Genomic DNA, 22606 nt, shown 5'->3' with positions numbered 1-22606 from the left:
GCTGAGAGCACTGAGCAACAACACAGTGAAAAAAACTAACAGAAGGAAAGTAAAATGGGTAGTCTTGAATGTTAATGATACCACGTGATAATGATTTAACAATAATCTAGGCGACATTTTCTCAGTAAAAAACAATATTTTAAGGTAATTACCTAAAGTTACCTCGTTGGTTTGCTTCCTATATTTTTTTTAGAGAGAGTGACATCATCTCTTCTTTCATTTTTTTCTCATTCTGTGCCTTATGCAAGTTTCATGGTTTAGTTTTAGTAAAACCATGGGTTCTTTGCAGAACCCATGACATTTCTTAGATGTATCGCTTAGCGAAATTCAGCGCCAGCGAAAAAAATAAATGAAAAACAAATTTCATCAATGATGAAATGATGAAATACAGAATCAGATTAATACTCAGAACTACGCAATGCTGAAAGTTTAGGATTCGAATTCAAGGCTATATTTAGAGCATTTAAAAATGTTTGCATTCTTTGGAGGATCCCTCAAATATTTTTTTGTTTTAAGTAATCCAGAGCAATACACAACCTTGCTTAAATACATACCCGAATCCCAATACTCGATTTTTTTTTAATCCATAAATATCATGCAAATATATATTTATGTATTATCACAAATATGTATTATCAGAGTATTTTATGTACCAGCCCTGAAAGAAAGAAAACATGAATTAATGATAAAATTTGGCTCCAATGTTTGTCGTCAAAAACTGAACAAAATGTTTGTCCTGAAGGTGTGTCAGATTTAAGACCGAAGCACTGCTTACTCGGTCAGTTAGCCTGACCGATGTTAAGCCTGGCTCATGTTAAATTGACTGAGCGATATTTGTCTTCATTTTTACCTTACTTTATATGTAAATTTAATTCCTGGTGTTGTTTTGAGTATATTTTAAAAAGTCTTATTAACACGGAATTGACAAACAGATGCTAGCGTGTTCTCTATGCTACTATGGAGAAAAAAAGGAATTATCTACTTAATTTAGACATAAATTCAGTGTGATTTTTTCATGTTTTAAATTCTCCCCTACCATGTTAAAAATCCTGAACCCTACCCCCTTAGAGCCAAATCTTTGTCCACCCATATATATTCTTATGTCTATTTGGCTTTGTTGTTTGCTTGTTTTCACATTTTACGATTGAAACAAAATACGTAAAGGGATCATTTGAATACACATACAAATGTGCGAAAAATTTCGGGTGGCTCGTTGGATTTCTTAACGTTAAAAGTATCACAAACAAGGCATAAAGGCCCTATTTACTCAATTCCAGAGCAGTTAGCCAGATAGCGTCTACATGAACAAGTCTGATAACCCATTTATATGTCAACTGGCCAACCACATTAGAAAAGGAATATGAAGAGACAGCTAGTGAACTTTTCAATATCAAGGATTATGGCACTACATTTTATTCCATAATATGCCGCATGTCTTAGAAACTAGGTAATTACAAGTCGACGGACAGAACGTTTGCCCATAGCAAATATAAAACAGTCAAGAGACAGCCATAGCTTCACAGCATAAGGAATAATCATCGCCTTTACACTAATCTATAGTAAAGGTGGTGATAAGCCCCAGAAACAAAGATTATATGTGATAATATAATATGTGAAAACTATATATGTGAAAAATAATAATAATAATAAAGCACACACACATGCACTTTAGCAATCCAGATGACGTTCATGGGGGGGGGGGGGCATTTACTTTGTGCTTACAAAAAAATCAATTCCCGATTTTCGGAATTTCATAACGAATAACTGCTATAACTATCTACCCTATTTCTTTATCCAATTAAACGATGTCACTTTGCAACAGTTGCATCGAGGACGTTCTTGTATTGCAAAACTGTATAATAAATATACGTGAAAGGCTACTTTTAACTATTACGAAATAAACGTTAGCAAAATACAATTATTTAATAATGTTTTGATTTCGATTATTTCATTCTTTTCCGTTCATTGTAGCTAGCTCGCTACCTTTCCAATTTACTGAAGAAGGAAGTTCGACCGTTAAGAATATATACTTTTTCTAGAATTCTTATTCCGCTCTTATCATACATTATCTTTGCTAAGAAATAGCTGGCACTTGGAAGTTCTATAGACGTGACAATCTGACCAGATTCGACTACCAAAAAATAAGTTAGTCTTTTGTCCTGAAAAATACTCTTTAAAGGTGAACACTTTCTTACTTAGATTTATATCTAAAATTGGATATCTCACCTTGCCGAGTACTGAAGCAATGTTACTTCACCAAGACCACCACTGATGGCAGCACATACAACTCCAAGAAAAGCCATCCATAGCTCTGTTGAGAATGAAACTAGAAGAAAGCTTGCCGTTGTAAGGAGAGACATGACAACAACACGACATCTGAAAACAACTAAAAGTTACACAAATTCGCACACCTTCTCCCCTTGATGAACTCTTTTTGTGCAGTGATGTTCAAATATGTCGCTTTACAGGGCTGGTTCAATAAGGAACGAAGATGTTTTTAATTTCATACATTGGGGACTTTCTACTGTCCTTTAGTTGAAATTGTATGTAATACTAATAAACACGGAAAAATGAAAGAATATCTTGGTTTTATTAGACTTCATGCACTATACAAAAATAGTAAATCATGCTCTGCTAATGAGATTACAAACTTGAGTCGGTAAATGAATGTAACCCTTTCATTTCAATAGTATACAATAATAGGCAATCATAGACCATGGTCTAAACTCTCCATATACAACTCATGTTTTGATATTGGTAGTGAAAAGTTTCTTATGTAAATTTAACGCTCTGAACCCTCCAAAAAAAGAAGATAGGAAACGGATAAATGATTTTCATATGCTAATCCTATGATTAAGAGGAAGAATTTTCGATCATCGGAATATTCTGACGTAATTCTGTAATACTCGAAGGGAATGTTTGAAGGCTATGTTAAATAAAGAATTTCCAAAGAAATATGACATTTCTTTGCGACACTAGAATGATGTCAAAACAAGCCCTACTGCATGTCTATCTGAGGGCCAGCCGGGTGATAGGCGTCTGTAGTAAAACTTGCTGAAACTTCCACAAATTGCACTAATTGACTCACACATGCTGTCACTTAGGTGTGTTAATTTTTTTTTACTTTTCATTTTTATTGCAAGTTCTGGAAAACATTAGTCCAGGCATTCATCATTAAGATGGCACCAAAACATTAACTATGCACACGAAGTAGCTGAAAAAGTATGTCATTGACACTGTTGTCAGCATAAGGAAGAATACGATGAAGGAAAAATTCTTACTCAAATGAAAATCGCAGAATGAATATTTATTGTTTAGAAGAAGAAGAGAATGTGACATTTTCAGCATTTGAAATTACTTTAAAAACTCTAGAAAATAAGAATATAACGAAATTTTCTCTTCCTATCACAGTTTAACATACTGAATATATTTACCTTCTTCATTAAGGATTAAGGGTCTGAGGCTGATGACTCCCCCCTAGCCGAAAAGATCACTATTAATGTATTTAGAAGAAAAAGAGAATTTGACATTTTCAAATGTAAATTATGATATTGAATTAAGATTAACTTAGTGAAAGTGATAAAAAACTTGAGAGCCTTGGCTAATAAAGAGTATAGCCAAGACAAAGAGTCTTTTTGAGAGGCGAAGCTGTAATAGTTTTTTCAGAATTTTACAAAATGATTCATTTCACTTCACTTCATTGAAGTGAAATGACTCATTTCATTAAACATTAAAAGGCAAATTAACTTAGTGGAAGTGAAGAAAACTTGAGAACCATGGCTAATAAAGAGTAAAGCCAAGACTGATAGTCTCTTTGAGAGCAAAGCTGTCATAGGCTTTTCAGAATTGTACAAAAATGATTCATTTTACTTCACTGAAGTGAAATAATACATTTCACTTCACTTCACTGATACATTTCACTAAACAATAAAAAGGCACGATTTGTTTCTGATAATAACGAATAACGAAACGCTGCAAAGAAACAAAACAGGAATAACTTACCTTGTGAAAGTGAGGATGAAAGGAGCAAAAACTTTCACTAAAAAGCTGGGCGCTATATCAGCCAATAATATAGCAGCCGTTGACATTTTGTTACAGTCTCGAGTGCTGTTCGATATCTCTCTTATTTCATTAACAGTTAGTGTAGTTGACTGAAAGGAAAACAATTATTGATTCAACAACCAACTAGAATATAAAAAATAAAACCAAAGAAATTTTAGGCTATATTCTCTTATTTTTGGAGTTAGGCCCTGTAATGTTAAGTTTGACTACAAAAAAGTTCGTGGTAACCAACTGTAAAGAAGGAGCGACCCGGTTCAATAGTAACCAAAACTCTAAAGAACAGAATTTTAATACCAATAAATATCTCAAAAGAATGCATTTTTATGCTGATTTTAAATAGCCTATATAAGTTTTACTAAATTTAGTCTTATCCATCAGTGGTTGCGAGCCAGAAAAAATTTACCTGATTTTCGAAAAAAAGGGGGAAACACCCTCTAAAATTAATAGAATCTGGTGGTGTGATGAAAATCACTCCACCAAGCTCAGCGCATCAGAGAGCCCTACTGTAGAGGTTTCAAGCTCCTATCTCTAAAAATGGGGAAGTTTGTATTTTTTGCTAGAAAAAATACCACGGATGCATGTTTATTTGTTTTTTCCCCAAGGGTGATCGTGTCGACCAACATGGCCTAGAGCATCACTAAAGGGCTCATTCTAACTGAAATTAAAAGTTCTAGTGTAATCAAAATGTCATCCCATCTAAAGAGGATTACCGTGGACAAGCTAAGCGATACTCTTTATGCCTTGAAAAATTGTTCGTTTGGTAGAAACTTAATGAGTTTAAAAGTCTGAGATTTATTTTTCCATCTATAACTGGCATTCTAGCATCATTCAGGGTAAGTTTCCAGATTGTTTAAAATATGGAAGAGTGACACCGGGTTATAAAGGTGGTGATAGAAATGATCTTGGTAGTAATAATAATAATAGCAGTAGTAAAATTTGTACGAGTAAGAGCAGTAGCATTACGACGCAAATATTGCCTTTACGTTAGTTTAACATCCCCCACAACAAACCTCAGAAGTTTTAATTTCACACACGAAACTGTTCCTAAATTATTGATGATATCCCTTTTTGACAACCTACATACAGATGGAAGTTTGTCATCTGTACAGCAGAAATTTTCAGAAATATTTTCAGAAATAATTTCAAGTTATAATAGTAGTCACAGCACTAATATTACTACTCAACTTAATACAATTAGCCTGCTATGACATTGCTGATATGCTCTTTCAATAACCTAAATATTAATATACTTCATGAATTTTTCATGTAAATGCTCTTAACCTTGCCCGTAGTTGCGATAGAAGTAGCAGTTGGTAGTAGTATTAGTAGTAGAGTGTGCATATTGCCTTTTGGTCAATTGATCTTCCCTTTTAAGCATTCTCTGAAAGTTCTAACTTAATCCCCAAACGTTGACATACCTAAACGCATAATTATTGAACATTTCAACAATGCTGAAAGAAAAGATGTCCCGAAACTTTGTTTGGATGTTTGTTTTTGAAAATGATAGGCGTGGGGGAGGTGGGTTACTCTCAAATTACTTTGACTCTTGAAGAGGGCGTATAACTTCCTATTTCAGATCAAATGGGACCCATCTGAATTTTAAACAATCACCCATTCTATGAAAACTTCATTTGCACCCAGGACATAATTTATAGCCCTTGCCAAGGGCTCTGCGGGTTGTGTCAACCCTGGAGGCATTGTTATATGTTCTTTGGACTATTTTAAACAAAAGCCATCGCAAATTTCAATCAGATGCTTTTGGTGATAAGAGAAGTAGTTGAAGGAGGCCTAGTTGACCTCCAGCATTTTGACTCATAAAAGGGAACTAGAACTTTCAATTTCAACCAAATGAGCCACAACTAAAGTTTATACAGCCATCCCTTCCATAAGAACATTAAATCCCCAAGGGGCATAGATTACAACCCTCGCCCTCAGGCTCTGGTGGTTTGCATCAAACCCAAAAGCCTTGTTATATAGTCTTAGGACTATTTTGAATGAAAGGATTGTCTCAAAATTTATATTGGATGCATATTGGGAAAACACGTGTGTATGTGGGGGGGGGGGGCGCTCTGATCACTTTGGATCTTTTGAACTTTTGGTTTTCAATCCAATAAGTCCCCTCCGAAGCGTATACGGGAAATGATGGGCGTGGGAGGGGGGCTGGCTGCTCTCAAATCACTTTTGACTCTTAAAAAGAGCACTATAAATTCCAATTTAAAATCAAATTACCTCCAACTGAACTTTATACGGGCACCAATTCCATACAAACATTAAATGCCCTCAGGGCATGACTTACAGCCCTATCCCCAGGACACTACGGGGCTGTGTCCAACCCTAGAGGTATTGCTATATGTTCTCTTGACTATTTTGAACCAAATCGCTATCTGACAATTTCAATCCAACTCGTTTGGTGAAAAGAAGGGATAGTCAGGGGTAGTTGCCCTCAATCACTTTTGACTCTTAAAAGGGAACTAGCACTTCCAATTTCCAACCAAATGAGTCTCCTCTAAAGTTTATGCAACCATCTCTTTGATAAAAATATTAAGTGTTCAAAGGGTATAACTTACAACTCTTACCCCCAAGCTCTAGGGGTTTGTTTTAACCCCAAAGGCCTTGTTATATGGTAATTCGACTATTTTGAATAAAATGGTTATCTCAAATTTTTTAATAGATACATTCTGGGAAAACACGACGTGTTTGTTGAGGGGGGGGGGAGCTGCCCTCTGATCATTTTGACTCTTAAAAGGGAACTAGAACTTAAGATTAGCAATCCGTGCCCTGAGGGCTGTGGTGGGTTATCATCCTCAAAGGCATATTTTCTGGACCTACTGAAAAAAATGGTTACCTCCAAGTTTTTACTGGATGTGTTTGGGAAAATGACGGACATAGGAGGGGGATTGGTTGCCCTCCTATCGCTTTCGACTATAAAAAAAGGCACTAGCCCCTTCTATTTCCATCCGAATAAGCCCTTTTCAAGGTTTCTACGACAATTCCTTCTATAAGAAATTCCCGGGTCTAAAAAAAAATTATACATTGTGCCAACATCGTTCTCTACTTAGGCAGCGCTATTGGGCTCCCTATGATGGTCCCTCAAGTCTATCTAGCTCTTTTTTAGCTAGAGAAACAAACTAGGTTTATCTTCCTTTTTTTCTTAGTCTTGGATGCTTTTTTTAGAAGCTTGTTCTTTTGCCTTGCTCTCCACATAGTCTTAGTACTTTAACCAAGGTGACCTAGTCAAAGTCAACAACTCTGGGAATACAAAACCTTTTGGGTTTGCATCCTTAAGTGTTCAATTCATCAATCACACACATCAGTTTCGCACTCAGGACTCTTTCTGACGTGGAGAGGGGGGGGGGGTAGCCATCCCCCTCCCTCTTGTGCTTTTCCCCCAAATACATCCGATTACAATTTTAAAATTGCCACTTTGTTCTAAATAGTAATAAATTCAAATACCTATAACATAGGAATTGGAAAAAAACCTTCTCTAGGTAAGCACTGCCATGCTATAATGTCAACACAGATTTTATAAGACTCTAAAAAGTGTACATTTTTGCCCATCAAAAGCATCCATCAGAGAGAATATTTGATGCCAGTAATGGTCGACGAGTGACGGCGTTGGTTCTACTGAGTTCTTGGCTTGCAGCAATATCCGCTCACTTCCAACATCGTCAACACTTACTCTTAGTGCGATCTCTCGAGCAAGCCCAACTATATAAAAAAGACATCTTGCTTTTTTCCTTTCCATGGGATCCAGGCACCTAAGCGCTTCGACATGGCTATTAGAAGAGATGGGGCACTTCCTGATCAAGTATTTGGTAGCTGTCTTGAAATGCCTTCATGCTCTTTGACGGAACCGTTGTCTTTCTGCCAAGGCGAGTTTCTGAGCATCTAACACAAGCTCAACCTGCTCACCTACATTAGTGTCCTGCAAATAGTTGTCCAAGTTCTCAAGCAAACTGGTAGAAATTTCATCAGCAGAAATGAAAGTGGCAGGTTTCAGAAATCTCACAAAAACAGTGAGAAGTAAGTTTTTTCAGATCAGCATGAAGAGCATGCACAAGGAGTTCGTTCTTCTGAAATGCCATTGTGAATTACTTAAAAAGCTCATACAATGAATACACGAATTCGAGTTCTACAAGCAGTAGAAGTTTCTTTTTAAGGTAGCTTACTTTGTTGTGGTACTTTGATGATGGCGCGACATTCTTCAAATGCTTCCTTGATGGCCCGTAATACAACAGATACTTCAAGAGCGCCGGCCATTAATCAATCGCACAGTAAATAGCAGGACCCAAAGTCAGACGTCTTGTTGAGACGAGCTGAATGATACTATTGTATGGGGTACCTTTCTTTTTCTGGCATTCTCGAAAATCCTTGCATCTTGCAAGCCAGTCAAGGAAAAAATGTCTAAAGATGACTACAAAGTTAGAAAACTCATCTCCAAATTCCTGGAGCCCTTTCATGAACGTGTTGAGCACAACATAAATGTTATATGTTCCAATGTTCACAAGCTCTTTTGAAGATTTTGTCTTCTTCAAGATATTCATTTGCAACCATTTGCAACCATGCTCACAACTTGATCTCAAAAATCTGTAGCTCTTTTTTCCTTCGCTATTTGTAGTTTCGTCTTATTCAAGAACAAAGTGAGCTTCACCCATGTACTTAATAAGATTATTTTTACAGTCTTTGTGAAACGCATCATTTTAAGAACTGTACATAGTTTTCTTCACACTCATGAAAATCCTGGATAGTAGTTTACAAGGGAACATGGCTTCAAAGACACGAATGATTCCAGCACAAAAAGCTACAGACATCAAAGTTTGCAAGGACTTGATTACCTAGATGATTTCTGCTTTTTATGCAGCATCTTTGTCACAAAACAACAAAAGAGTTTTACCTCCATTGCTAGCTGATGGCCCTTCTGATTGGGACTGTTGTCTAGAACATCCACACAATCGTAACTGTAGCAGATTGAGATGGATTGCAACCTGTTTCTTGTGCTTGTCAAACAAAGAATGCTGATTCAAGGTGTAAAAGCCTTTGCAACACCTAAAGTTTTTCCTACATATTTTGCAGTAAAAAGAAAACTCATCATCACCAATCGTACACCCTTTGTCTATCTTTCTGCCACTCATGCCTCCTTTAGTTAACCAAGAGAAACCAATCCAACCTATAGGCCCATGCCAATCTCTATCCTTGAATGGTACAACAATGTGACCCACTTATCCCACCCACCATATGGGCTAATTCCGCGCTATTATTAGCTGCAAACGTTTACAACAATTTACAGACACTTTGGCCACAGAAAAAGTTCCCTCTGTTTCACCAGTACAACCAGCTTTGCAGAGAAGCTATATTATCTAAAGTAGGTCTTTCAAACATATCATGCTTCAATTTTCAAATATACTTTGCTTCCGAATAGGGGATTTTAGGGACTTCTGGGGGAGTTAAGGGACTTTTTGCATAAAAAGGGACAGGGACTTTAAGGGATAAATTCCAAGCCCTGTGACTTAAACTTTGCAGAGACAACGTACTAATGTTGGCAAATATGCAAAAAGCACCATTAAAATGCAGTCGAAGTTTGGCCTCTAGAATTATACGATTTAAAAAGTGCAGTTACAATCCATGTCAGATGCCAAGATATTAGTTCCACAGTCCTGTTCACAAATATTTATTAGTTTAGCATAAAATGTCTTTTGAAAATGTAAAACAAAAATCATAACAAAACACTTACATTGCTGAAGTCTGAACTCAAAATATCATGTGCAGCACTTAGCATAACTACGTAAGCATAGTTATTACAAAGTCCCAACAGCCAAAAGGCAATCAGGTTTCTGACTTTTTCACCAGATTCCATTAGATTTAGTAGTATTCTTCTTGCTGCAAGAAAATACAATCAGCCTCCAATATAAATAGGTTGGACAAAGCAAATTTAACCCAGTCATCCCAAATTGTATAAATTGATGTTAAAGCTTTGAAGGCACAACATAACATTTAAAAAGGGCATATGAATTAATGACTAGACAAATGATATGAAAAGAAATTCAAATCTCCAAAATAATGAAATCTTTTCATGCTTACATATGTTACATATTACTTTTGTTTTACTCTGGGAAGACAAGAGGAAGCCTGGTTGTACACATGCCATCCTAAATATCCTGATAGGAATACAGACAATACAAACATAAACAGACCCCTTGAATTTATAATAAAAAAAATTTAACAGAAATAAAAAAAGTTATGATGAAGTACATATTCTTTGTTTGATCACAAAACACTGGTTATTTTGATACAGTTTAAATTACCAAGATATTTTTCTCTACAACAGAAGGAATTTAAGATTGTCAGAGAAAGAAGTACTCTAGTTTTCAGGCCGTTTTAGCCACCTTTAAACAACTCTTTGCTTATATTCCTTTAAACAACTGTGCTTATATTCCTTGTGCATGCATATGCTTGCAGTTGCTTTTCATGCTTTTCGTTCTAGATACCTGGGGTTAATAAACTAATAGTCTGGTAGAACACTACATGGTGTCAGAAAATGGAAACGAAGCCACCTAGTAATGATTGAGATTCAACTTCCCTCAACAATGAATGGAAACATTTTGAAAAACATGTAAAACTCATGTTTCTGGGACCCCTGGCTGGAAAGACAAAGGACTGGAAGTGTACCTTCTTCTCCACTCACTGATGAAGAAAAAAACAACATAGACACTTACCTGCAGAAATTCCATGAATATGCTGCACCTGTCACCAACAATGTGTTTACCCAGTACATATTTCAAAAACGTGACCAATTTGAAGGACAAAACATAGAGAAATTCATCACAAAACTGAAAATCCTGGTAAAGGCTTGGAACTATACTTGTGCTGATTAAATGATTCAAGACAAAATAGTCAGTGGCATCAGAGACCCAAAAATGAGAGAAAGACTTCTTCTGGAAGTCTAATTTTGGTACTAGCAGTTAATAAATGCTGTTCCTAACAAATAAACCAGGCACAGCTAAAAACATTTGAAGAACAAGGACCACGTCAAGTAAAGAAAGAAATTGATGCTATCCAGAGGTACAAACATCCAGTCAGGAATTACAAAGATGCACCAGCATAATCTAGAAAAAATAATGCTATTTATGTAGAGGCACATACTCACCTAGCCACAATTGTCCTGCACAGGGCAAAACCTGCACAAAGTGCAAAAAGCTAAATCACTTTGCAAGTGTGTGCAAAGCAAAAAATCAGTTAATGCTGTGACTGAATACAAGGAGAGCCCAACTGACAACAGTGATGAAGATGACAATGTCTTCCTATATGCCATAGAAAACAAAACCAATAAGGACAGGGATGAAGCTCTTATTACATTGGAAGTGAACCCCTTCCTACCTGTGTAATCCAAAGTTGACACAAGAGCACAAGCACACATTTTACCTGCCAAGTGTTTTGATGCCTTACCGCATCTGCCATCCCTGAAACAAGATACTTAGAAACTCACAAGCTAGTGTGGATCCAAAATTCCTGCCAGAGGGATATGCCAGCTAAGGTGCAAGCACAAATCAAGCAAAGCTGAAACCTTACCATTCTTTATCATCAAAACTGACTCAGTGCCAATTCTTGGGTTCTGGTCAAGCATTAACCTGAACATAGTGAAACTTGTCCTGAATATCAGTAAAGCTGAGGAGACACTTGCAACAACATGCATGTATTCAACAGGACAAAACTGGATGATACAGTCAGCAACTACAAAGACGTTTTCCAAGAAATAAGAGAGCTAGATGGAGAGTATCATTTGCACCTGAAGGATGATGCAGTTCCTGCAGTATACCGAGCAAGAAGAATCCCATCATCACTTCAAGGAAAACTAAAAGCTAGAAGCCTGCTGTAAAAGAAGAAGCAGAACTTAATCCCATGGAAGAACAGGGTATACCCTGCAATGTAAAATGTTAGAATGCTTCAAACACCACAAAATTCCACTAACAGCCAAGAGTCTCACTGACCATACTTGCACACAGAGCTCAATATATATTCTCTTATAATTCAACTGCTAGCATCAAAAGATATACTACAAGAAATCTGAGCAGATACAAATTATATAAGACAAACCAGCTCCATAGCTCTGTTGATCTGACAGAGTGAGTCAAAAGGAAAAGGACTGAATAGTATCTACTGAAAAGCCCGTCTGCTGAAGAAGAAGAAGGGTATAATTGAAAAAATCTCTAAACCAACTGACTGGATTAATTTGATGGTCACTGTAGAAAAAAAGGATGGCAGTCTACAAATATGCATTGACCCTGTTTATTTAAATAAATCAATCCAAAGACTATTCTACCCTATACTCTTCCTGGAAGATGTCACTTCCAAACTCCATGGAGTAAAGTATTTGAGCAAGTAGGATGCAAGATCAGGTTATTTGATGCTAGTCATCAAATGCTAGTCATCAAGATGATGAATCTGCAGATCTAACCACATTCAACACCATCTTTGGCAAATACCCTTTCAAACAGATACCATTTGGCATCATATTTGCCCAGGATGAGTTCCAAAGAAGAATTGAAGAGGCTTTTGAGGGACTAGACAATTTTGTTATCATCATTGATGATCTTCTAGTTTTTGGGTCAGCCTTTGAGGAACATAATAGGCCATTGACAGCTATACTTGAGAGAGCCAGAGAAAAGGGGATCAGATTTAACAAAGGGAAATGTCACTTTAGTGTGACAAGTGTGACCTACCTTGGACATGTTATTAGTGAACAAGAAATACAGCCAGATCCTGACAAACTTGAAGCCATCAACAACATGTCTGTGCCATCAAACCATGAAAATCTTTCAACCCTGTGTTGAATGCTAAACTACCTTGGAAAATACATTCCAAACCTATCAAAACAGAACAAAATCCTGTGTGACCACAACAAATCCACAAAATTCACATGGGCCAAGAAACACAACAAAGCCTTGAAAAATACTAGTCTCAAAATACAGTCTCAAACTTAGCATACTTTGACCACTCATTCAAGCCAATTGATCTCACTGTGGATCCTTTGTCACACAGTCTAGGAGCATATAACTTGTCAGATGGTAATGCCATTGCATATGTATCACACTTTCTCAGAAAAGCTGAAAGAAATACTCACAACTGGAGACGGAGCTATATGCAATAGTATTTGTTTACAAGCACTTCCACCACTTCATAAATGGCTGGCATGTAAAAGTAACAACAGTCCACTTGAGACTATCCTCCAAAATCCCCTTCAAAAGCCCATGCCAGAGCTCAGTGAATGATGCTCCAGATTCAAACCTTTGGTTTGGAGTTTGCCTACTGACCAGGGACAGAAATTACAGTTGCAGACACGCTATCAAGGCCACAGCTCCCTGATGTTGACAAGAAGCTCCATAGAGAAATTGAACTGTATATCCACCAGACTGCACATGTTCTTCCTGCTAGTGATGCAAGACCCAAGGAAATACAACTCTACATCAAGGAAGACCAACAACTGATGGGTCTCAAGGAAGCCATCAAAGATGGATGGCCCAGTACTAGAAAACAATGTGCTACAAATCTTCTTGTATACTGAACCTCTAGCACAAATTATCATATTTGAGTGGCATCATATTCAAGGGTAACAGATTATTATTCCCCTGAAGACACAACCCAAAATCCTCAAGCAACTCCACATCTCCTACCTTGGTATAGAAAAGATGAAACAAAGTGCCAGGATGTTTGTTTACTGGACAAATATGAATGGTGACATTGAAGCACTAATGACAAACTGCCCAGTCTGCCAGAAACATAGCCACAACAATCAGAAAGAGCCTCTTATAAACTCATAGATTCCATTAGCACCATAGCAGCAGGTAGCCTCAGACATTTTTGATTGGAACAAAGGATAATGTCTCATAACAGTCAACTGGCACAGCCATTTTTTTAAGTTGACAGGCTGTGGAATTTAAAATCCAAGGAAGTCATCAGCAAACTTAAAACACACTTTGCCCAACATAGTATTCCTCATACCATCATGTCTGACAATGAAGCACAATATGCATCCTCAGAGTTAAAAAAAAATTTGTAGAGGACAGTTGTATAAAACACAAGACGTCCAGCCCTATCTACCCTCAGTCCAATGGGTTTGTAGAAAAGGCTATTCACACATGCAAGGACATCTTCACCAAGGCAACTGAAGGTGAAGATGACCCATACTTGGGTCTCCTGGGATACACGAATACACCCACTCATAGCTATGCTGCTCATGCACAGCAACAGATGAGCTACCAATCATGTTACATAATACACTGCACAGATAAACACCTGCAGAAACAAGTGGTTCCAATCAACAAATACCTGCTGAAGAGGAAAGAGGCACAATCAAGACAGAAATTACAGTATGACAAACATGCCAAGTCTCAGCCCACACACCAACCAGGTGACACTGTGGCTTACCAGAAACAGACAGTAAGTGGAGCACTGCCATCATCATAACATGATGGTAGCAGTGCTCCAGATTTTTTAACATTGCAACCAAAGGTGGAACCATCCTACAGAGGAATTGGAATCACACATCATATATAGAGACTGAATTTGGAATTTCACATCATAACCTGGAAACACCACCAGGAAGATTTTTCTACAGGAGGTTCAACACTGCCTTATCTTTCTGTAGATGCAATTTAAGGTAAGGTAACCCCTTATGGTGATTGCAAAAAGTAGGTTGTTGAGAATTTTATCTATGTAAAGAGCTTAAATGAAAGTAACAAGTAAGCAATCATTATATTTAGAAGGAGTGTAAAAAAGGCATTTAGTGGTATGTTTACTTTATTTATAGGTTATTATTGTGAGCTGCTCAATATTTACCAAGTTTTGTGCTTTTAGTAAAGTGCTAGTTTTTAAAATTCTGCAGACACTGGAAAATATAACAAGTAAGTTTATTTGAGTTTTTTATTGCCTATACATATTTAGTCTATCCTACAAAACAGGCCTAGCCTATTCATAATAATTTTATCTGTTTAAATTTCATCCTTGCTCTCTATACTCATAGGAAATGCAAACTTTGCTTGAAAAAATTGAAGTAGCTACTTTTTGCTATCTTGGAAAGGAGTTATGTTAGGGAAATAAAACTCTCAGGGATGGGTCCAAAGACTAAAGTGTGTCCTGGGAAGCTATTTGAACTACCTACCTCTACTACTTCTCTCTCTAAATAGCAGTGACCTTTCAAAAATCTTATTTTATAAAAGTGAAACCTTGCAAAATCAATCTTCTGCTTAAATGAAGTATAATAAACTGTTTTCACCTTAACAACTTATCTCAATCCCAATTTATGAGGCTTCAAAACTCTGCAAATACATTTCCTAAAATAAAAAAAAACAACAACAATTGATATGGCTTAGAATTCAGTAAAATTATAGCAGTTGATATAACTGACTTACCAATAAAGTAAACATACCACTTGATGCCTTTTCTTTATGTTCTTTACAAAAATAATAATTGCTTTTACTGTAAATTCAAATTCAAGCACTTTTTGAGCTCTTAGAGATGACAAATTTTCAAAAGATTATACAGTTCATATAACTGACTTACTACTACTACTACTACTAATAACTCACTGCAGCACCAAGCCGCCTGAGGCCAACACAGCTACGCACGCTCCTCCTCCAACCTTATCTATTTAAAGCCTCCCTCTTTACACCCTCCCAGGAAGTTCCCATTTCCTTTAAATCCTTATTTATGACATCCTCCCAACCCAGACAAGGACGACCTGCTTTCCGTGTAGCCCCAGACGGTTGGCCGAAAAGGACAATCTTCGGTAATCTGTCATCCTTCATCCGTAGAACGTGGCCTAGCCATCTCAACCTTTCTTTCATTATAGCCCCAGAAAGCAGGATTGAACCACACTTTTCGTACAACCTACTGTTTGAAATACGGTCAGTCAGCCGGGTACCCAGAACAATCCGTAGGCAATTTCTCTGGAAAACATCTAGTAAATTTTCATCTGCTTTTCAGAGTGTCCATGCTTCAGAGCCATATTTGACCACTGTCATCACTGTAGCTTCCAATATTCTAATCTTGGTTTGTAGGCTTATCTTTCTATTCTTCCAAACTTTTTTTAACTGTGAAAAAACACCCTGAGCTTTAGCTATTCTACTTTTAACATCTTCACTGCTCCCACCATCTTTACTAATAATACTACCGAGGTAACTGAAGCTCCCAACCTGATCAATCTTTTCCTTACCTAAGGTCACTTGTTCATCTTCACTTATTCCTAGCCTTAGTGACTTAGTCTTCTTAACATTAATTTTCAAGCCTATTTTAGCACCCTGAACTCGTAAAACCTCTAAAAATTCATTCATTTTGCTCACACTTTCATCTAATATGCTTAAATCATCAGCATAATCTAAGTCCAGGAGCGTTCTTCCTCCCCATTTGATTCCATGGTCTCCAATTGCCTTTCCTGTGCTCCTTAAGACGAAGTCCATCAAAGTGATCCATATAAAGGGGGATAGAACACAACCCTGCTTAACTCCTGATTTAATACAAAACCAGTTGCTAACCTCATTTCCTACCTTAACCGCAGCAGTATTATTCTTGTACATAGCGCAAATCACTTTAATGTATTTTTCTGGTATACCATATAATGATAAGACCTTTGTTAACGCTGTTCTATCAACAGAATCGAAAGCTTGCTCATAATCGATAAAGCTAAGGACCAAAGGTGTTTGACAATGAAGGGACTTCTCAATTATTAACCTAAGAGTGAAAACATGGTCGACACATCCTCTACCTTTTCTAAAACCGCATTGTTCTTCCCTTAAAACTTTGTCTACAACATGTCTCAGTCTAAAAAGTATCATATTACTCAGTAATTTGCTACCTACAGAGACTAGACTAATGCCTTGATAATTACGACATTCACTCTTGTCACCTTTCTTATACAGTGGTTTAATTAAGGTTTTCCTAAAATCATTGGGTACTTCCCCTTTTTCAAAAATCATGTTCATAATCTTCAGTAGCTTATTCCTAACCTCAGAGCCACCATATTTAAGGAACTCATTAATCATACTATCAGCACCTGGGGCCTTATTATTTTTTAATCCTTCTAGTACTGTTGCTAATTCTTCCTCACTAAACAAATCTTCCTTCACATCCAAGGTATCACAAACTTTTTCATTTTCATCTATATCTTTTCCTGCAACTGTATCTCAGTTTAGCACATTCTCAAAATGTTCCACCCATCTTTCTTTAACTTTTTCCTTATCACTAATTGTGGCCCCATTTCTATCTTTAACTGGGACTAGTCTGAATCGGCTACTCCCTTTCAATTTATTAACATGCCAGTATAATATTTTACTATTATGCCGTCTAGCCGCATCTTCCAGATCCTCAGCAATTTTATCCATCGCCTCCATTTCACATCTCCTTAGTTCATATTTTAATGCTTTCTCCACTTTCTTTACATTCCTTTTGTTTTCATACGACCTATTGCTCAGATAATTCTTATACAAACCCCTTCTACTCTCTATTAAACCTAAAGCTTTTTCACTAATATTCCTAGTTGCTGTCTTAGCACTCTTCCCTAGGACACCATCAGCAACTTCACAAATTGTTTTTCTGAAATTATTCCATCCATCCTCCACATTGTCAGATTTTAAACCCTCAAGTTTAGTACTCAACTGTTCCTGGAATTTTTTTCTCAAATTTTCATCCTGAAGTCTACCAACATCATAACTTTCCGGGAGGGAGTTACCCTTCCGGAATTTCAGCTTTAAATTAACCTTAGACACTACTAGATGGTGATCTTTACTTTTAACATCAATAACAGCACTCCTATACACCCTAGTATCTTGTATTGATCCTGCTAGTCTTCTGTTTACAATAACATAATCAATAAGGTTTGCTGTCTTACCATCACGTGAATACCATGTCAACTTATGGGCCATTTTGTGACCAAACACTGTATTGGTTATAACTAGATTGTTATACCTACAAAATTGCAAAAGCCTATAGCCATTACTGTTTTCTTTTCCTACACCAAATTTACCTAGGCTAGGATACTATCTATCCCTATTTCTACCAACCTGGGCATTAAAATCTCCTAGCAAAAACACCATATTTCTACCTGGTACCCTGTCTATTTGCTCCTGTAACTGTAAGTAAAATTCATCTGAGTCACTAGTATCTCCATCAGTTGGTTCAATGGGGGCATATACTACTATAACTGATACCCTAAACTTTTTAGTCATAAAATGAGCAATTAGTATTCTATTATTAATACCTTCCCAGCCTAAACAAGACTTAGCAGCTTCCTTATTCATCATGAGCCCTACTCCCTGTCTATGTACCCCATCCTTCCTTCCTGAGTAAACAAATTCTATGTCACCTAATTTCATGCTTCCTACCCCTGGGATATGAGTTTCTGAAACTCCTAATAAATCCAGTTCAAACCATCTGAATTCGTCAGTCAAAATGTCGATGCGATAGTCATTTTTTAACGTTGTAACATTCCAAGTTCCAATTTTCATGTTCTTTAAATCTTTGAAATTATTTTGGCCTCAAGAAAAGCAGTGATCCCGGATACCAGTGCAGGATGGGGACCAACATATCTTCTCAAGTCTACACCGAAGCGCTTAAGCCGGCTTAGAACCGGACAGCAAGAAGTCCCTGGGACCTCCAGTAAGATGGAGGCTTTGTGCAATCCTGGGCCCATCTTGGTCACAACATGGTTTTCAGCACTTGGCGATGCTCTTCTATCAACAAGAGTTGAAATCCTGCACAGACAGTCCCAAGCCTATTACCTCTGACTCATTATATATTCATGCCTACAAATATTATGCTACTACGGGGAGGCAGTCCATAGTAGATAAATTAGCTAGGAAGAGGTTTTTCAGCCCAAAAATGCCCATCAAAACAGACCAAGCCCAGAAGAATTATCCAATAATCAGAATCCCGTGCGAGTGCTGTGTCGTTTACTAGGCTATAATTTCCTCAAGGGGCACCACTCCTCAAGTGGGAAAAATTGACCGCAAGTTTCCCAGTCTTGCAGGTACCCTGAAAGGGTCGAGGCAGCCCTTTACAAAGGCCATTGTCCATAATTCTGGATCTTACGTCCTGCCGCAGTTGTCCTCCTATAGAGGATCCTCCCACAATGGTGTTCTGCTTCACCATGCAATTTAACCCATTACTGGGAGAAGGTTTGTAACTCATCTGACGCATGAACATGGCAGTTGGCCCTGCTGAGTGTACATTTGAGGGGCCTTCTTCCTCCTCCACCTGAAATTATGACCCCCAGGGGAGGGTTTCCCAGTTTCTATTATGGACCCCACTGGGACAAGGTCCTACTTGGTCTGAGCCTCCTATGGAGCTACTCTACCTATCTATAGGGCTTTCCCCTATCTGTTGTCCTCCACAAAAATCTAGCATGATTATCTAATAATTTTACTAACTAATGCAACTAATTAATAGTTGCAGTAAATTGCAACTTTACTTTAATTTAGACTATGCAAAGTCTTCGAGAATTTCCATTGCACTGTCAGTGCATTGAAATATTATAATGATTAACAAATACGATACATAATCACAACGCTTAACTTAGCTCCCTTTGGCTGCACAGTGTTTATTATTATTGAAAATCTGCACAATCTGTATTTGTTTTAGTGATTCCTATAAGGGACCTTCAGTGATCCTTAGGGTACCAAACAAGGGACAGTTGAAGCAAAAGATTAAATTTGATATAAGGTTTTAATTGATTTAAGCAAGTCATAATTCTTGTTTATCATATTCTAATCAAAGTAAACAAACAAAAAATGGAAGAACAAACACTACATACTGCTTCCCCTTACTTTTCAATTAGAATTAAATATTACTTCATGCCTTTTTTTATGCTCTTTACAAGTATAATAATTGCTTTTATCACAAATTCAAATTTAAGCACATTTTGAGCTCTTAAAAATGACAAATTTTTAATCAAAACATGAGTTATTGCTAATTTTCCACAAAATAATACTACATTTTCTCAGCACCATCATTTTCAAAAGAAATAATGCTACATTTTCTCAGTGCTAAAATTATTTATAATAGGGTTAGGTTAAAAAGTGCTTAAATAGGTTAAAAAGTAGGGGCAATTATTATATTTGTAAAGAGCATAAAAAAGGCATCAAGTAGTATGTTTGCTTTATTGGTAAGTCAGTTATACAAACTGCTACAAATTTACCTAAAATTCTACTCAAAATAACAGAAATGGCATTTTAAGAACTAGAACCAGAGACAAAGAAACTTATGACTGAGAATTAAGGTAAAATGTTGTTTTGTCAAAATCTCAATTGGTATAGAACTGTCAAGTAGGCAAATTTCTAAGACTTAAACATGAAAGAGAGTTAACATAGAAGCTTAGCAATATCTTCAAAGAGTATGTTTTGCCTCTGGATTCATTAAATGAAATTTTCTTTTCCTTAACCTAGCCCCTTTCCAAGGTAGCCAAAAGTAGATAAACTAGAATTTTACAAAAATTACCATTCTCTAATGTTGACCTATAGCATTTTGAGGAAGGAGATAGGCCTAAGTATTTATGAAAGTTGTTAAGTAGGCTATAAAAGTTCTCAGAAATATCCAGGGTTCCCTTCCAGTCTGTGTCTCCCCTTTAAACAAAAACCTAGTGATAATCTTTCTTAGGCTATACTTTTCCACTGAATACTAATAAATTCGACCATAGGCCCTATAGTCCACGGTTTAGTACATTTGGGTTCTGGGGTTTTCTGTTGCCTTTCACCTAGCTCTGAACAGGATTGACGGCGCGTTAAAAGGAAAATAACTATAATTCTTAAGAAAAATATTTACTACCGAAAACAAAATTTTTTTATTCCACTGCATTCTTCTCGAAAGCGGTAGAAAAGACGCAGGTTGGGGCCATTTTTAGGAGGATGAGAGTTGGATGAAAGTAATAAAACTTGCGTTTTCACGCTGAATATCTACATTGGAAGTATGTTTTTGCCTCCATTCTCCTCTCGTTAATCATTTGTTGAGCCTAAAGGCCAATTATCACGTGGATGATAGTTGAACTCATGTTCACTTCCTATTCTCAGGAAAATTACCATTCCTACCAGGAATTGAAACCAGAGTAGAACTGGACAGAGAATCCATCGTTTTTGAACGAATGTGAGGTTTCACGAGAATGAGATGTGAACATTAGTTCTATCTCCATCCCCAAGGAAATTTGTTGCTTCTGATTTAACCCTTGACTTGTCCAGTAGGGTAAAAATTACCCCACTTACATTTGTTTTGAGTTTTATCAGTAGCCCTTGAGTATACACCATCGGATTTCCATATAATCTTTTAGAACCCGACGAAGAATCTTTGGTAGGTCAGTTAAAATTCAGTATGCATCCACAAAAAATGGTTAGGGGGTTTGGGGTAGTTTTTACCACTCTATCACTTAACAAAAGTATTAGGGTCAAATATTTCTAAGAACGGTTTTTAGATAGTACAACTGGCTAACATTCCATGGCACTACACCCATCACACATCTGTTCTTATATGCCGACGCTAAGGCTCTTTCAACATTTAATAGTAACTTCATTCAACAAACTTTTTCCACGAAACAAGTTTTTCATAAAAAAGTAAAGAGCTTCATTAAACCAAGATAGAGCAGAAATAAAGTCAAATTATCTTCCAAGGACAAAGGTACAACTAATCCCAACGAATAAATAAATGAAACCCAAAACGAACATAAATTACAAAAAATAACGGAGTCAAAGACAAAACAAACAACACTTAACATGTATAGGATTGACAGCCTACTTCTCTTCTCAAGACCAGAACATAATTTGCACTTTACTGAGAACAAAACACATAAAAAGCAATTTCACCTTCTTAAGTTTAATAAATAAGAAATAAATAAGACTTCCCACCTCCGCGGAGAGACACCCTCATTATGGAAATATCCTCTAGACAATTCTAATCCCTGTGAAAATTTACCCCGGAAAATTACTCTTAGCCACTCCATGCGTAAAACTGAGACGGAAAAGATAAAACAAGGCATATAAGAAGAATTCTGCATAATAATTCTGGTAAATTCCTGCAATGTATAATTTTCCCTGACAAGTTCACTCCCCGAAAACTTGCCTCTCCGTGAAAAAGTTTCCATTGGAAAAACCCCCAACAGAAAATTTATCCCCTCCCCCCCCCCAAAAAAAATGTACACACGCATCCCAATAGAAAATACTATTCATAAACAACAGGCAAATTTTATAACTTAAAGACATTTCCCTTTGATCTTTGGGGGGAGTGGATCATGTTATACACAAAGGCACAGTTATTGGGCGTTTCAACTATGATGAACAAAATGGTTATCTCCAAATTTTGATTGGAAGATTTTGGGAAAAAATGGTGCGGGAGGTGGCCTAGTTGCCTTCCGATTTTTTGGTCACTTAAAAAGGGCACTAGACCTTTTAATTTCCGTTTGAATGAGATCTCTTCCGATATTCTAGGAAAGCTTGATCATTACAATCACCCCTGGGGAAAACAAATAAACAAAAACAAATGAACACGTATCTGTGATCTTTCTTCTGGCAAAAAA

The 22606-nt window shown here is 36.9% G+C and overlaps 1 protein-coding gene across 6 annotated transcripts in view; it reads right to left on the bottom strand.

Moving 5' to 3' along the window:
- The window catches only part of LOC136038031 (battenin-like), a 45660-nt gene extending 24737 nt beyond the window's left edge, over positions 1 to 20923 (bottom strand). For 2 of the 6 annotated variants that reach the window (XM_065720966.1, XM_065720967.1), the window contains exons 1-4: positions 20711 to 20813; positions 9794 to 9939; positions 4003 to 4151; positions 2227 to 2376 (exon numbers count right to left, since the gene is read on the bottom strand). In XM_065720966.1, coding sequence (XP_065577038.1) covers positions 2227 to 2376; positions 4003 to 4151; positions 9794 to 9939; positions 20711 to 20741 — 476 coding nt within the window. In that variant the 5' untranslated portion in view covers positions 20742 to 20813. The other 4 variants (XM_065720969.1, XM_065720972.1, XM_065720968.1 and 1 more) reach the window with 4 other exon arrangements.
- Positions 20924 to 22606: the final 1683 nt, after the last annotated feature.

The sequence above is a fragment of the Artemia franciscana genome, chromosome 17 (genome assembly GCF_032884065.1).
Source record: "Artemia franciscana chromosome 17, ASM3288406v1, whole genome shotgun sequence".
Classification (NCBI taxonomy): domain Eukaryota; kingdom Metazoa; phylum Arthropoda; class Branchiopoda; order Anostraca; family Artemiidae; genus Artemia; species Artemia franciscana.
The sequence above is the reverse complement of the archived record's forward strand: the minus strand, read 5'-3'. Positions and strand labels throughout refer to the sequence as shown.